The following is a 16254-nucleotide window of genomic DNA, read 5'->3' as shown; positions in this document are numbered from 1 at the left end:
GTCACTCTGCGGCCAGGTCACAGGAATATATGGCCTGTGATGAAAGTCACTCTGCGGCCAGGTCACAGGAATACATGGCACTAGATTAAAGTCACTCCGTGATCAGGTCACAAGACATACATGGCCCTTGATGAAAGTCACTCTGTGGTCAGGTCACAGGAATATATGGCCTGTGATGAAAGTCACTCTGCGGCCAGGTCACAGGAATACATGGCCTGTGATGAAAGTCACTCTGCGGCCAGGTCACAGGAATACATGGCACTAGATAAAAAAATCACTCTGCGGTCAGGTCATAGGAGATACATGGCCCATGATGAAAGTCACTCTGTGATCAGGTCACAAGAGATACATGGCCCTTGATGAAGGTTACACTGTGATCAGGTCACAGGACATATATGGCCCTTGATGAAAGTCATCAGATGAGTAATAATTACATGGATAGGTATTATCCTGGTGAATGATGTACATGTAAGCAGGCAATAAATTTAAAGAACCATGAACCATGTTTATTGTTGCAATCCATGCAAATATCACCTATACACTTTCTGCTCATGACCCTGTAATGTGAAATCATTCTTTAACATGAAATGGCCTTTTAACCTCATTTTTTAAATGTGCTCATTTGCATTGCCTTTTAATGTTACATGCAGCATGGACATACAATATGCTAGTCTGTACTCATGAAAAAATTTCTTTTACTACAATCAAAAGCAAAAAAAAATACACAGGGTGCAATGTACCCCTCTGTTCATGGAAGCATGCTAAATTACATTAGTCATAAAAACAGCAACATTCTTTTAAGACAAAAAACAATATTTTCTAACTCAAAAAAATAAAATAGCACTTGTACCACTGTGTGTATGACAAATTTGCAATTGAACAGTCTCACAAAAACATGTAAATTCGATAGACATATCACTTTGCAGTTTCTAGTCAATAAAAATAAACATGGCAATATCTATGTTATTGAAACTGTAGTATTAGATTGATGTTCCAAAAAGACAGCAGCTTTTGATTTCTGTGAAAAACCCAGCAATATTAACATGGTATACACACTGGAAATTTATTTTATTGCAATATTTATATATCGATAACCATTCAATATTTATGCATATCAATTTATTTGGGCCAAATAAAAACTGGAATTATAGTTCTTGGTCACTTATATATGCTGTAATTAAATAAATATTTCTCCATGTAAATCACTAGCTGACTGAATATTGAAAAACAAAAATTAATTTAAAATAATTTACCCATGCAGACCAAACTGCAAAGATAAAAATTTATTAAAAACACTACAAACTACATTTTATTCCAATAAGCCATACAAGTATTGCAATTGTTGTGTTTTGTGGTCACACAGCAAGTCGTTGCTATCTGCATGAGGCATTTTTACAATATGATATGTCCAAATTACATTGATATAATATACACCTCTTGGAATCACCTTTAATTAAGTTTCTTTGTCATTCTTTCATAATCAAAATGATCTTATTATTTACAGACAATGTTACTCTACTAAAATAAAGTTCTTTTCATTGGAAAGTAGAGTTTTTGTACCTATGTTCTGACAAATATCAAAACCAGAGGTTTGCACACTTTGACATGTGGTAATGACTAGCGCCCTCTGCATTTTTACAGCAACACCACCAGAGGGCGTTATTTAGTTCAAATAACCTACACATATGTATGTAAGATTTTTCTCCAATTCTCAACTAGGTTGTTGATGCATGTAGTAATAATTAACTGTATACATTCACAGCCCTTAATAATAACCGTGTGATGAATGGTTGTAGCGTCTGAATTGCTGCCATAAGTCAGATGTAAATTTCCACAATGCTAGCAGACCAGAACAAACAGTGCTGGTGGTAACTGCAAAGACAGCTCATTTTTAATTCAAAAGACATCTTATTTGTAGCAAATACAATTTTTGAACGCAAAACTGTCTCGTTATAAGATACAAATATATAATATACTGCACAGTCATTATATTCCACCTGCTATGAGCTGTACCCCCTCATCTAAGGATGGAATCTTCTATTGGTGCTCAGCCAATGAAATACAAGGAATGATAAAAAATACAAGTTTGTTATGAATAATACACTGGTAAATTTCTGTCATCTGTCCGTTTCCCATTCTGTAAGGCTTTTTCTTTTTCTAGTTCATATTCCACAAAATCATCAAAAAGACTTGGCCACGCCTCGCTGTCATCATATCCAGTGAAATCTGCTCCGACTACTTCTGTAAAGTTCAAGAACATATTCCATGTGTCTTTCGATATCCCTCGAATTTGGTTTTCCTGCAGAAAGTTTATCCAGCGCTCTAATATTGCGGGTTCTCGGTGTGAAAACACCAACTTCCAAAGTGGAATAGCAATGTCACAGGGTAGTGACCTTTGACCACCGTCCATATCTAGCCCAAACGTAAATGTGAATCTGTACAGATCTTTAAATTTGGCTTCATTTTGTACTTCTTCAAGCATTTCTGGAAATTTGGTTTGGATACCTTTGATTGAGTCAACCTTCAGTGATTTGCAGCCATAAAGAAACTCCTTTCGCGTAAACTGACACATTGTTGCAGCTTGAAACTTGCATGCTAACACTAAGACGATGAATTCAGTTGGATCAACACAGAGGTCATGACAGAATTTCTCTGTTCCCTCTGCTAAGATACAATCCTCATCTTCATCTTTATAATGATCAAAAAGCCGATTTATTTTGGATTCTGAACATTCTGTTTTAGGCACAAACGATCTCCTCCCACTGTCAACACCATTACTTGTTTTCCGTATTGGCGGCATTTTTGTCTTCTCTAGTCTTTTATGTGACCCATTCTGATAGTATTCCATTCCACTGCTCTGTACGCTACTTAAACTTTCCCGAATTGGTGCAGGTGCTGGATGTGTAGGTACTGTGGTCATTGGTGCTTGGTAGTGAGTTTGTTCTGTCCTCTTTGGACCACCATTCTGCTCTGCTGGACTAGGCTCAGAACAGCTGGATAGGCACTTGCCCATTGGTATTGATATGCTTGAAGTCCCAATAGCGGCACTATTTATTTCTTCATAAAAAGCCTGAAAACCATTGATGAGTCATCGTCATCTGAAATACACAAATGAACAAAAATGTTTATTGGTTGATAGGTGAAAAGTTATAAGTTTGTCATGTGTGTCAGTTACGAATTTGTGTGTCACATTTGTAAACAATACCTTGCTGACGTCATCGCAGCTTGTCATGTTTTGGGTTCAACCTCTTTGTTGTTTGTGTTAAAACCAAAATTTGAACGGTTACTAATTTTTAGGGCAAAGCATACATGCATTTTGAAAGAATTTTATTCAAAATTGAATTTTCATGAAAAATTAAACCAAAAGCAGTTTTAAGACAAAGTAATCAAGTGAATAACAAAGCCCCTACATAAATGGTTCAAGGAGTAAATGACACACTTATACACTCCGATTGTAAAATTGTGTCAATACATGTAATGTTTATTACCTACATTTGTATATATATTTCACCCTATAGTTTGGCCAAAAGACCGAAAAAGATTTTTTGATGCAAAATCATACTTAACATGCACTAATCTAAAAGTGATACAGTGTATTCTGTGAAAAACCGTCAAAGCGTTTCAGAGTTATGATGTTGCACACATATTCAGCATTTTTTGGCCTATTTTTGGCCAGACTCAGATAATTAAAAACAAGCAGCCTGTCGGCTGAGATAGCTCCGCTGTTAGCAATGCACATTTCAATTAAAGAACTGAAGATATCATTAGAAAATGAACAATATGTATAGTATCAAAGCAATCGGAATCGCTGTTTTTAACAAGTCGAAAATATCACTTTTTACAAAAAAAAGACAAAAATATTCATTAAAATTAGAGAATTGAAGATATCGTCACAAAATGAACAAGAGAGGTTTGAGAAAGGTTCTGCCCAAGGTACATATACACCAAGTATCAAAGCAATAAGAATTTTCACAGACACCGGACGACGACGGACAATCACTCATATAATAAGCTCCGCTGTCGACTTGTCTAAAAATACCTGTGTGATACTTAGTATATCACACATGTACTAATCAAATATAAAATCCATTCATCCAGTTTGGTGGGGACAGAAAATGTACATCAATTTTGGAAAACAAACTGACTAAAATATTTATGCCTCATGTGCAAGCAAGTTCAGTATGAAGGCAACTGACTAGCCAGTGACAGCTCTGAATTACATTCTAGCACTTCAATATTAACACATGTACATGCAGGGATGAATCATTATTAGTGTTGGAGGTGGCCACATTAGTTATGGAATTAGTTGTGTATATGTGATCAGGTTTTCAGCACCTTCGAGAATTGCCAAATTTGTTGACTCCCATGTGAAACTATTATCTCTAAATGCATTCTTCTTAATTTTTCAAAATTTGATTTGTTTGATGAACACTCACTCATTATATCTTTCTATTCTGTTCCTATAATTTCATACATGTTTATACAAGAACTTGAATCGTCCATTGTCAAGTGTGTACAAGCTAACATTCACTGTGGAACATTTCATGCTTCCTAAGGCTACTTGTGTTTCAAAGCAGGATTCAAAACATTGTTGCATTTCTGGCATTTCAGGGATTCCAGATAAAATATAAATCAGTCTGATTCGGACATGCACAACTCACAAACACCATAATTAGTAATTTCATGTCATGATTTATTTGGCTACATATGTGTTAAAGATTTCAGATAAGTTTAACAGATAATACAACTTTAATGTACATGCATAATCAGACAGCAGCATCAGTATTCAAGTCATTTCAATGAAAATAATTAATATACCCAGTGAGCAGCATCCATATTTGAGTCATTTCAATGAAAATCATGTACAACTAGAGAGCAGCATCAATATTTGAGTCATTTCAATGAAATTCATGTACCGGGGGGTATAACCAGAGAGCAGCATCCATATTTGAGTCATTTCAATGAAATTCATGTATAACCAGAGAGCAGCATCCATATTTGAGTCATTTCAATGAAATTCATGTATAACCAGAGAGCAGCATCCATATTTGAGACATTTCAATGAAATTCATGTATAACCAGAGAGCAGCATCTGTATTTGAGTCATTTCAATGAATTTCATGTATAACCAGAGAGCAGCATCAATACTTGAGTCATTTCAATGAAATTCATGTATAACCAGAGAGCAGCATCAATATTTGAGTCATTTCAATGAAATTCATGTATAACTAGAGAGCAGCATCATTATTTGAGAATTCACTTGGATCGTCATATTCTGGAGAATCTTTGGAGAATCAACATGTGTTGGAACACTATTCAAAAGCATTGGCAAATGAAACACATTTCCCACAATTGCGGAAAATTCAGACCAAATAAAATATACACATAATGGTCACAGAAACCCAATAGTGAAGCTTTATGAATGATCACAGAGTTTTATCAAGGCATGTCAAATATATTAGACAGACAAACCCTTGTTCTAGTATGCACACAGACTTAGTAATAGTACTTGGGAATAGAGATGTGTTAAAACAAACCCACTAGAGAACTGTGTTGACTGTTGAGAGACAGCTGTCCACAGTTGAGTAATTACATAAAACAAATGGTACTATTCTATAAATACCTGTTGCTTACAGTGGCTGTACAGGGCATAGAATAATTAGAGCAAACATGTAGTGTATGACAAGACATGTATCCACTTACAGAGAGTCTAAATACAGGCAAGGTCTAATATTACCTTGTTTTTTTTTTTCTTCAGTGAACCACCCTTAAGAATGTTAAACATAGTCTTCTCATATCGTGGGGAAACATCCATCAACGCGCAGGCACTGACCGACAAATTATCCAGGCACTGAAGCACCCCGCCTACCATTTTACTGGGCAGACAAGTGTTAATGATGTGTGGTAATTAATAGGTTGATGTTGTGAACTAATTACCACGTTAACAGTTCTATGGTGACAAGCAGAATACTAATTAACGATAGGCACCATGTCGAGGTTGAAAAGACAATCATAAATACAAAAGACAATAAAACGCAGTTCATTTATATACAAGTACAACGGTAGAATTGAAATGAATTTAGACAATTTAACTATTTTATCATGAAATTACAAAAACATATAATTATCAATGTTGTTTTGCTAATCAATTATTTTTTGCAATTTAAAATACTGAATCACTTGAATATGTGATGTGTAAACCACAATGTCAAATATGGGAAATGTTGAAATTCGTTTTACACTGGAATAGTCAAAGAGAAATGAAGAACAAAATGGCTGGCCAATTCTCACTTGAAAGTAACATGGTGATGACTCCTAAATTTATTAATTTTGGGCTCATAATTAGCCAGAACAACACATATCTATTCATTTTTGAGTAGGTTTATGGAAACTGTGACAATGTGCAAAGTATTTGTACATGTATGCATGATAACATGTACGAATTCAAATCAGCATGACACAAATAATAAGATTTACGACAAGGCCAAACATATACCTGTAGAGAAAATGAACGTTGCAATAGAAACTAATGACCTCTATTCACCTTTGCCTCTTCAGACTTGTTTACAAACAAACAGACAGAATAAGAAATGAATAAATTATGGTTCTATAATATATTCAGTCATGCCTATGTACAGAAGGTCCTATTATTCAGAAATGTTAGAAAAATAAAATCATAAAATTGGATCCCTCCCAAATTTGCACAAAACTACATTCGGATTCAGTATATGATTTATTTAATAGGTCATATGAAACTGTTGACAACAGGAATCTTTGTATTACTTCCTTACAAAAGTACATCCTGTAGTACAATCTATCAGATTCTATAAATTTATTATTTTGACAAAATCCATAATATATATTACATGTATTTAATATATTAATTTATGTGAGTGAGTTCTGAAAAGCATAAACAAGTTGAGGAGGGTGTAAAAAATTGTTGATTCTAAAAAAAGGGTTGTCATTGATATAAATGTTACCGTTAACATCATGCTACTGTATAATGTAAAATTCTTACTTAGCGGGAAAGAACGTTTTGGGTGTTTTGTGCGGGATTTATTTTCACTGATTTTTGACAAGTTGAATATAAAATATAGGAAAAAAAGGTTTTTATTTTCAGTGAATCATTCCTTTAGCTATAATGATGAAAATTAAATCCAAGCAAAAATATTTTACAGTAACATGCAAAGACAACCTACTGCAAAGCATACATTCTATGTTTAACAGGGTATTTGTGACTACGGATACATTTTTATAGAATCTCATACAAAATATCACTGCTTATAAAATGTCACAATTTTTCCCTGGCTGGTGAAATTTAATCTGTTTTCAGTACATCTGCATGGTATTATAAAATTATAATGCCATGCATACAAGAGCAGCAGATAGTTGCAGAAACACTAGACAGCTATGTCTGGTTAAAGGGGCTTACTTTCTGGATTAAAATAACAATGGATAACAAAAGATAGATTAACATTGTAAGCAACATAAACAATAGTGTCCCATGATTCTTTGGTGCAATTGATGGGATTGAGTGGTTCCCCTTTAAGGTGTTCATTACAAAAAACACAGATTAGGATAGGATAGGATATTTTATTTGGAACGTACACAAAAACAATGCTTGAGTAAAGTCCAACATAAGAAAGATTAGTGTCTGTCTTGGAACCACAAAGATGACTCTACTAACACCATTATGTCTAGTCAGCATAAATTACATTTAGCTTTTCAGTCATTTCAAAAATATAAAACGAGAGAAAGATGAGATTTTTTATTGAAATTAAAAAAAACTTGTAGTGCATGCAGGTCGCAAAACTGTCAAGGTCCTATGACCTATACTAAGGTAATAAGCAATGTGGAAGAGTAAAGTGACAAGCAAATAAACTATCCCTATTCACATTACAAAGGTCAACAGAGTAAGAACAAAATAGACAGCAATTAAATCTCCAATTCAGTGCAGCAAGTTTAAATCATTTCAGCTACATGGTTAGCTTGACAATGAGTAGTTATTTTGACAAAGGATTATTGACTGCTATCATATATGCTTTAAAGCAAGGACAGTTTGAAATGAAACAATTGTTCACAGTATGAATAATATGTATGAATGCACAGACCTAATTTTTTTTCCAGAATCCCAGAATCTGCCTAAATTCTTAGATATGCAATAATTGGCCTAGCATATTAGAAATCACAAGGTGTACATATACCATATTTGCTCTATTAGAAGCACATCATAAGCTTGTATAAATTAATATTGCATTTATTGTATGATGTTACCTATATATACACAGCTCTGCCATACACCTTGGAGGTAACAAAAACTCCATACATACACTTAATTGAGCACATACAGTATTCAGAAAATGTATACATGTACTTGACAGAGGTAACCATTAAAAAGTGTTATAATTACAGCTAAAGGAAATAAAGATAATGAAGGTAGATAACAAAACATGTCTTTCCAATTAATCCGGCTTTTAAAAATGGTTGGAGAGTGACAAATAACACTCCTAAAAGCACAGAGGCGAGTTTTGGAAGTGATTTCAATGTGTTAGGCATGTATAAAATATAAAAAAACACAAGAGCAAATTTGTTAGCTCTCCTGGGCAAAATTTTGCGCTTCCTTGCCTTGACCGATTAATAGTATTTTCAATCAAAAGATGTCCCAGGTGGAATACAGATTAATATCACTGAAATTATATCATGATGAAATGAGTGGACTTGTAACCTTGAACTAAATATGAATGTCGATATTGCATTTTAATGTGGCCCTCTTTGAATGTGTCCCAATGTTACAATAACCCTGTCTGGATAATACTAATATGCATAAATGGAAGTATATTCAATTCCACAGAGGTATTACATTACACACATATGCACCAGTAATTCCATTCATTTTTAAATTGCCGACTAATAACAACATGTACAAGATATTGTACATTCTTCATTATTATGCTAAGCTAACAAACAGATTTTTTTTCAGCCATAAAGAAAGAGGAGAGATTACAGAGTTGGGTTGGAATTGAAGGAAAATGAGTTATGTGACCATCCAAAGTAGGAATGTTACCTAGTAACCAATTCATACATACATGTACAGGTGGTTCTGATGGTTCCAAGTGGCTATGGTATAACACTTATATATATACAAACAAATCACGATCATATACAAATGTATGATGACTTGACAATTTGGTCATATAACTTGTCTGACAACACAATCATGTCCCTGTCTACAGCAGTACAGTTATGCATAATATTGAGGTCACATGACCATATATAGTGATCTGAAACATTAGTCATATATTGTCCAATGCTTGAGACTAGTTAGGCATATTAATAAGTTCACATGGCCCTTATTTATACAAAGTAGCTAATTAATATGCATGGTTTCAACTCTGAAGTACCAGGGGTAATCAGATGTGTGAATTATCTAAAATCACATATGTACAAAGTTTTACTGAAATTTGATGAGTGGTACTTGAGATAACAATGGAATACCTATAAATTGGTTAATTTATGCAAATTAGGTGATTAGTAAGCACAAAATTTAACGGTAAACTAAAAATGTACATGGTTTATCCTAAAGCACCTATGTACCTATACACTGAAATCTGATGAATGGTTCTTGTGATATTGGTGGAAAAGCTAAAAATCAGGTGGCTGCATTGCCTAAGAACATCTATGAACCAAGTTTCATTGTGAAATATGGTGATTTGTTCTTGAGATATAAGTTGAACAGACGCGCGCGCACACACACACACCCACACAGACAGACGGACATACATAAATGTACAAACATACAGACAGATATGCATGCATGCATATACGATACACAAGAAAAACCAAGCCTTAAATTTGTAAGTGGTTTTGAAAAATGGTGGACAATCACATTTAGTTAGTCAATTTTCTAACATTGCCAATAAAATCATTTTTATTCATTCATTTTTTAGACTTTCAACATCTGTGATGAAGTTGTTTACTATTTAATTTTAAATAAAGGATTGATCAAAGTGTTATAAGCTGGCTAACAAGGCAAAGCAAGACAGATGCACTGAGAACTATTGAAAAGTCATAATTTGTGCCTGCCACAAGCACTTAAGAATTGACAAGATCTCAAAATCAACAGTGCTGTAAATATTTTGGGTGTTGTCCAGAGAGTATATTCTACATAAACTACCTTCTGTGCCAGAAACACAAGACTGCTAATGTAGCTGCTTAGCAACCAGAAACATAGTACAGGTTATGCAAGCAAAACGTTTGACTCTAGTAACATCAAGGCACATTAACACCAGGGCTAGTTGGTTGTTGATAGTTACTCAACAATTTTAATCATCTGCCAATTGCAACTAATAAATGAATAATGGCAATAAAATAAAGTGTATTTTATATTTTATCCAATATCTGACTAAATGTTCCTGGTGTCCATTTTTTATTAGTTAACTATTTTGTTCACACATTTGTTATATCTAACATCAGTTATGTATTTCCTGCACAAGTCTGATTTTGTTCACTTTACGCCACTGTTTGTTGACTTTACGCCACTGTTGTTTGGCTGGGATCCAAGAAAAGAAGTACAGTAGGAAGGTCACTATAATAAACTGAACATACTTAAACAACAACAATAGGTTTTATCTCATTTTCGTTCAATCAAATCTGAAAGTTACAGCGTTGGGGAGTTTCACTATATATCATTTTTGATAGTTAAACAGAAAATCCCATTATGATTTTGCAACTTGGTGACACCCTAGGAAAAAGTCAATCACACCTGACACTACAAAACTAGAATGGTGCAGGCTTGGTTCATTGGTCTTGGTTAGAATGGTACATCATATCAGGCTTGGTTCATTGGTCTTGCCTAGAATGGTACATCATATCAGGCTTGGTTCATTGGTCTTGCCTAGAATGGTACATCATATCAGGCTTGGTTCATTGGTCTTGCCTAGAATGGTACATCATATCAGGCTTGGTTCATTGGTCTTGGTTAGAATGGTACATCATATCAGGCTTTGGTCATTGATCTTGCCTAGAATGGTACATCATATCAGGCTTGGTTCATTGGTCTTGGCTAGAATGGTACATCATATCAGGCTTGGTTCATTGGTCTTGCCTAGAATGGTACATCATATCAGGCTTGGTTCATTGGTCTTGGCTAGAATGGTACATCATATCAGGCTTGGTTCATTGGTCTTGCCTAGAATGGTACATCATATCAGGCTTGGTTCATTGGTCTTGCCTAGAATGGTACATCATATCAGGCTTGGTTCATTGGTCTTGCCTAGAATGGTACATCATATCAGGCTTGGTTCATTGGTCTTGGTTAGAATGGTACATCATATCAGGCTTGGTTCATTGGTCTTGCCTAGAATGGTACATCATATCAGGCTTGGTTCATTGGTCTTGGTTAGAATGGTACATCATATCAGGCTTGGTTCATTGGTCTTGGTTAGAATGGTACATCATATCAGGCTTGGTTCATTGGTCTTGGTTAGAATGGTACATCATATCAGGCTTGGTTCATTGGTCTTGCCTAGAATGGTACATCATATCAGGCTTGATTCATTGGTCTTGGTTAGAATGGTACATCATATCAGGCTTGGTTCATTGGTCTTGGTTAGAATGGTACATCATATCAGGCTTGGTTCATTGGTCTTGGTTAGAATGGTACATCATATCAGGCTTTGGTCATTGATCTTGCCTAGAATGGTACATCATATCAGGCTTTGGTCATTGATCTTGCCTAGAATGGTACATCATATCAGGCTTGGTTCATTGGTCTTGGCTAGAATGGTACATCATATCAGGCTTGGTTCATTGGTCTTGCCTAGAATGGTACATCATATCAGGCTTGGTTCATTGGTCTTGCCTAGAATGGTACATCATATCAGGCTTGGTTCATTGGTCTTGGCTAGAATGGTACATCATATCAGGCTTGGTTCATTGGTCTTGCCTAGAATGGTACATCATATCAGGGTTGGTTCATTTGTCTTGGCCAGAATGGTACATCATATCAGGCTTGGTTCATTGGTCTTGGTTAGAATGGTACATCATATCAGGCTTGGTTCATTGGTCTTGCCTAGAATGGTACATCATATCAGGCTTGGTTCATTGGTCTTGGTTAGAATGGTACATCATATCAGGCTTTGGTCATTGGTCTTGCCTAGAATGGTACATCATATCAGGCTTGGTTCATTGGTCTTGGCTAGAATGGTACATCATATCAGGCTTGGTTCATTGGTCTTGCCTAGAATGGTACATCATATCAGGGTTGGTTCATTGGTCTTGGCCAGAATGGTACATCATATCAGGCTTGGTTCATTGGTCTTGGTTAGAATGGTACATCATATCAGGCTTGGTTCATTGGTCTTGCCTAGAATGGTACATCATATCAGGCTTGGTTCATTGGTCTTGGTTAGAATGGTACATCATATCAGGCTTTGGTCATTGATCTTGCCTAGAATGGTACATCATATCAGGCTTTGGTCATTGATCTTGCCTAGAATGGTACATCATATCAGGCTTGGTTCATTGGTCTTGGCTAGAATGGTACATCATATCAGGCTTGGTTCATTGGTCTTGCCTAGAATGGTACATCATATCAGGCTTGGTTCATTGGTCTTGGCTAGAATGGTACATCATATCAGGCTTGGTTCATTGGTCTTGGCTAGAATGGTACATCATATCAGGCTTGGTTCATTGGTCTTGGCTAGAATGGTACATCATATCAGGCTTGGTTCATTGGTCTTGCCTAGAATGGTACATCATATCAGGCTTGGTTCATTGGTCTTGGCTAGAATGGTACATCATATCAGGCTTGGTTCATTGGTCTGGGTTAGAATGGTACATCATATCAGGCTTGGTTCATTGGTCTTGCCTAGAATGGTACATCATATCAGGCTTGGTTCATTGGTCTTGCCTAGAATGGTACATCATATCAGGCTTGGTTCATTGGTCTTGCCTAGAATGGTACATCATATCAGGCTTGGTTCATTGGTCTTGTCTAGAATGGTACATCATATCAGGCTTGGTTCATTGGTCTTGTCTAGAATGGTACATCATATCAGGCTTGGTTCATTGGTCTTGCCTAGAATGGTACAGCATATCAGGCTTGGTTCATTGGTCTTGGTTAGAATGGTACATCATATCAGGCTTGGTTCATTGGTCTTGGTTAGAATGGTACATCGTATCAGGCTTGGTTCATTGGTCTTGGCTAGAATGGTACATCATATCAGGCTTGGTTCATTGGTCTTGGCTAGAATGGTACATCATATCAGGCTTGGTTCATTGGTCTTGCCTAGAATGGTACATCATATCAGGCTTGGTTCATTGGTCCTGGCTAGAATGGTACATCATATCAGGCTTGGTTCATTGGTCTTGCCTAGAATGGTACATCATATCAGGCTTGGTTCATTGGTCTTGGCTAGAATGGTACATCATATCAGGCTTGGTTCATTGGTCTTGGCTAGAATGGTACATCATATCAGGCTTGGTTCATTGGTCTTGCCTAGAATGGTACATCATATCAGGCTTGGTTCATTGGTCCTGGCTAGAATGGTACATCATATCAGGCTTGGTTCATTGGTCTTGCCTAGAATGGTACATCATATCAGGCTTGGTTCATTGGTCTTGCCTAGAATGGTACATCATATCAGGCTTGGTTCATTGGTCTTGCCTAGAATGGTACATCATATCAGGCTTGGTTCATTGGTCTTGCCTAGAATGGTACATCATATCAGGCTTGGTTCATTGGTCTTGGTTAGAATGGTACATCATATCAGGCTTGGTTCATTGGTCTTGGTTAGAATGGTACATCATATCAGGCTTGGTTCATTGGTCTTGCCTAGAATGGTACATCATATCAGGCTTGGTTCATTGGTCTTGCCTAGAATGGTACATCATATCAGGCTTGGTTCATTGGTCTTGGTTAGAATGGTACATCATATCAGGCTTGGTTCATTGGTCTTGGTTAGAATGGTACATCGTATCAGGCTTGGTTCATTGGTCTTGGCTAGAATGGTACATCATATCAGGCTTGGTTCATTGGTCTTGGCTAGAATGGTACATCATATCAGGCTTGGTTCATTGGTCTTGCCTAGAATGGTACATCATATCAGGCTTGGTTCATTGGTCCTGGCTAGAATGGTACATCATATCAGGCTTGGTTCATTGGTCTTGGTTAGAATGGTACATCATATCAGGCTTGGTTCATTGGTCTTGCCTAGAATGGTACATCATATCAGGCTTGGTTCATTGGTCTTGCCTAGAATGGTACATCATATCAGGCTTGGTTCATTGGTCTTGGCTAGAATGGTACATCATATCAGGCTTGGTTCATTGGTCTTGGCTAGAATGGTACATCATATCAGGCTTGGTTCATTGGTCTTGCCTAGAATGGTACATCATATCAGGCTTGGTTCATTGGTCCTGGCTAGAATGGTACATCATATCAGGCTTGGTTCATTGGTCTTGCCTAGAATGGTACATCATATCAGGCTTGGTTCATTGGTCTTGCCTAGAATGGTACATCATATCAGGCTTGGTTCATTGGTCTTGCCTAGAATGGTACATCATATCAGGCTTGGTTCATTGGTCTTGCCTAGAATGGTACATCATATCAGGCTTGGTTCATTGGTCTTGCCTAGAATGGTACATCATATCAGGCTTGGTTCATTGGTCTTGCCTAGAATGGTACATCATATCAGGCTTGGTTCATTGGTCTTGGCTAGAATGGTACATCATATCAGGCTTGGTTCATTGGTCTTGGTTAGAATGGTACATCATATCAGGCTTGGTTCATTGGTCTTGCCTAGAATGGTACATCATATCAGGCTTGGTTCATTGGTCTTGCCTAGAATGGTACATCATATCAGGCTTGGTTCATTGGTCTTGGCTAGAATGGTACATCATATCAGGCTTGGTTCATTGGTCTTGCCTAGAATGGTACATCATATCAGGGTTGGTTCATTGGTCTTGGCCAGAATGGTACATCATATTAGGCTTGGTTCATTGGTCTTGGCTAGAATGGTACATCATATCAGGCTTGGTTCATTGGTCTTGCCTAGAATGGTACATCATATCAGGCTTGGTTCATTGGTCTTGGTTAGAATGGTACATCATCTCAGGCTTGGTTCATTGGTCTTGCCTAGAATGGTACATCATATCAGGCTTGGTTCATTGGTCTTGCCTAGAATGGTACATCATATCAGGCTTGGTTCATTGGTCCTGGCTAGAATGGTACATCATATCAGGCTTGGTTCATTGGTCTTGGTTAGAATGGTACATCATATCAGGCTTGGTTCATTGGTCTTGCCTAGAATGGTACATCATATCAGGCTTGGTTCATTGGTCTTGCCTAGAATGGTACATCATATCAGGCTTGGTTCATTGGTCTTGGTTAGAATGGTACATCATATCAGGCTTGGTTCATTGGTCTTGGTTAGAATGGTACATCATATCAGGCTTGGTTCATTGGTCTTGCCTAGAATGGTACATCATATCAGGCTTGGTTCATTGGTCTTGCCTAGAATGGTACATCATATCAGGCTTGGTTCATTGGTCTTGCCTAGAATGGTACATCATATCAGGCTTGGTTCATTGGTCTTGCCTAGAATGGTACATCATATCAGGCTTGGTTCATTGGTCTTGCCTAGAATGGTACATCATATCAGGCTTGGTTCATTGGTCTTGCCTAGAATGGTACATCATATCAGGCTTGGTTCATTGGTCTTGGCTAGAATGGTACATCATATCAGGCTTGGTTCATTGGTCTTGGTTAGAATGGTACATCATATCAGGCTTGGTTCATTGGTCTTGCCTAGAATGGTACATCATTATCAGGCTTGATTCATTGGTCTTGCCTAGAATGGTACATCATATCAGGCTTGGTTCATTGGTCTTGGCTAGAATGGTACATCATATCAGGCTTGGTTCATTGGTCTTGCCTAGAATGGTACATCATATCAGGGTTGGTTCATTGGTCTTGGCCAGAATGGTACATCATATTAGGCTTGGTTCATTGGTCTTGGCTAGAATGGTACATCATATCAGGCTTGGTTCATTGGTCTTGCCTAGAATGGTACATCATATCAGGCTTGGTTCATTGGTCTTGGTTAGAATGGTACATCATATCAGGCTTGGTTCATTGGTCTTGCCTAGAATGGTACATCATATCAGGCTTGGTTCATTGGTCTTGCCTAGAATGGTACATCATATCAGGCTTGGTTCATTGGTCTTGGTTAGAATCGTACATCATATCAGGCT

The 16254-nt window shown here is 36.9% G+C and overlaps 1 protein-coding gene across 1 annotated transcript in view; it reads right to left on the bottom strand.

The window, feature by feature from the left end:
• Positions 1–480: 480 nt before the first annotated feature.
• LOC100374641 (DCN1-like protein 3) overlaps positions 481–16254 on the bottom strand; it is a 31815-nt gene continuing 16041 nt past the window's right edge. The window contains exon 2 of the mRNA XM_006821750.3: positions 481–3098. Coding sequence (XP_006821813.1) covers positions 2090–3013 — 924 coding nt within the window. The 5' untranslated portion in view covers positions 3014–3098 and the 3' untranslated portion in view covers positions 481–2089. The remainder of the gene's footprint in view (positions 3099–16254) is intronic.

Source organism: Saccoglossus kowalevskii, chromosome 8, assembly GCF_978046115.1.
Source record: "Saccoglossus kowalevskii chromosome 8, keSacKowa6.1, whole genome shotgun sequence".
Taxonomy (NCBI): Eukaryota; Metazoa; Hemichordata; class Enteropneusta; family Harrimaniidae; genus Saccoglossus; species Saccoglossus kowalevskii.
This window is presented reverse-complemented; position numbering and strand designations above follow the sequence as displayed.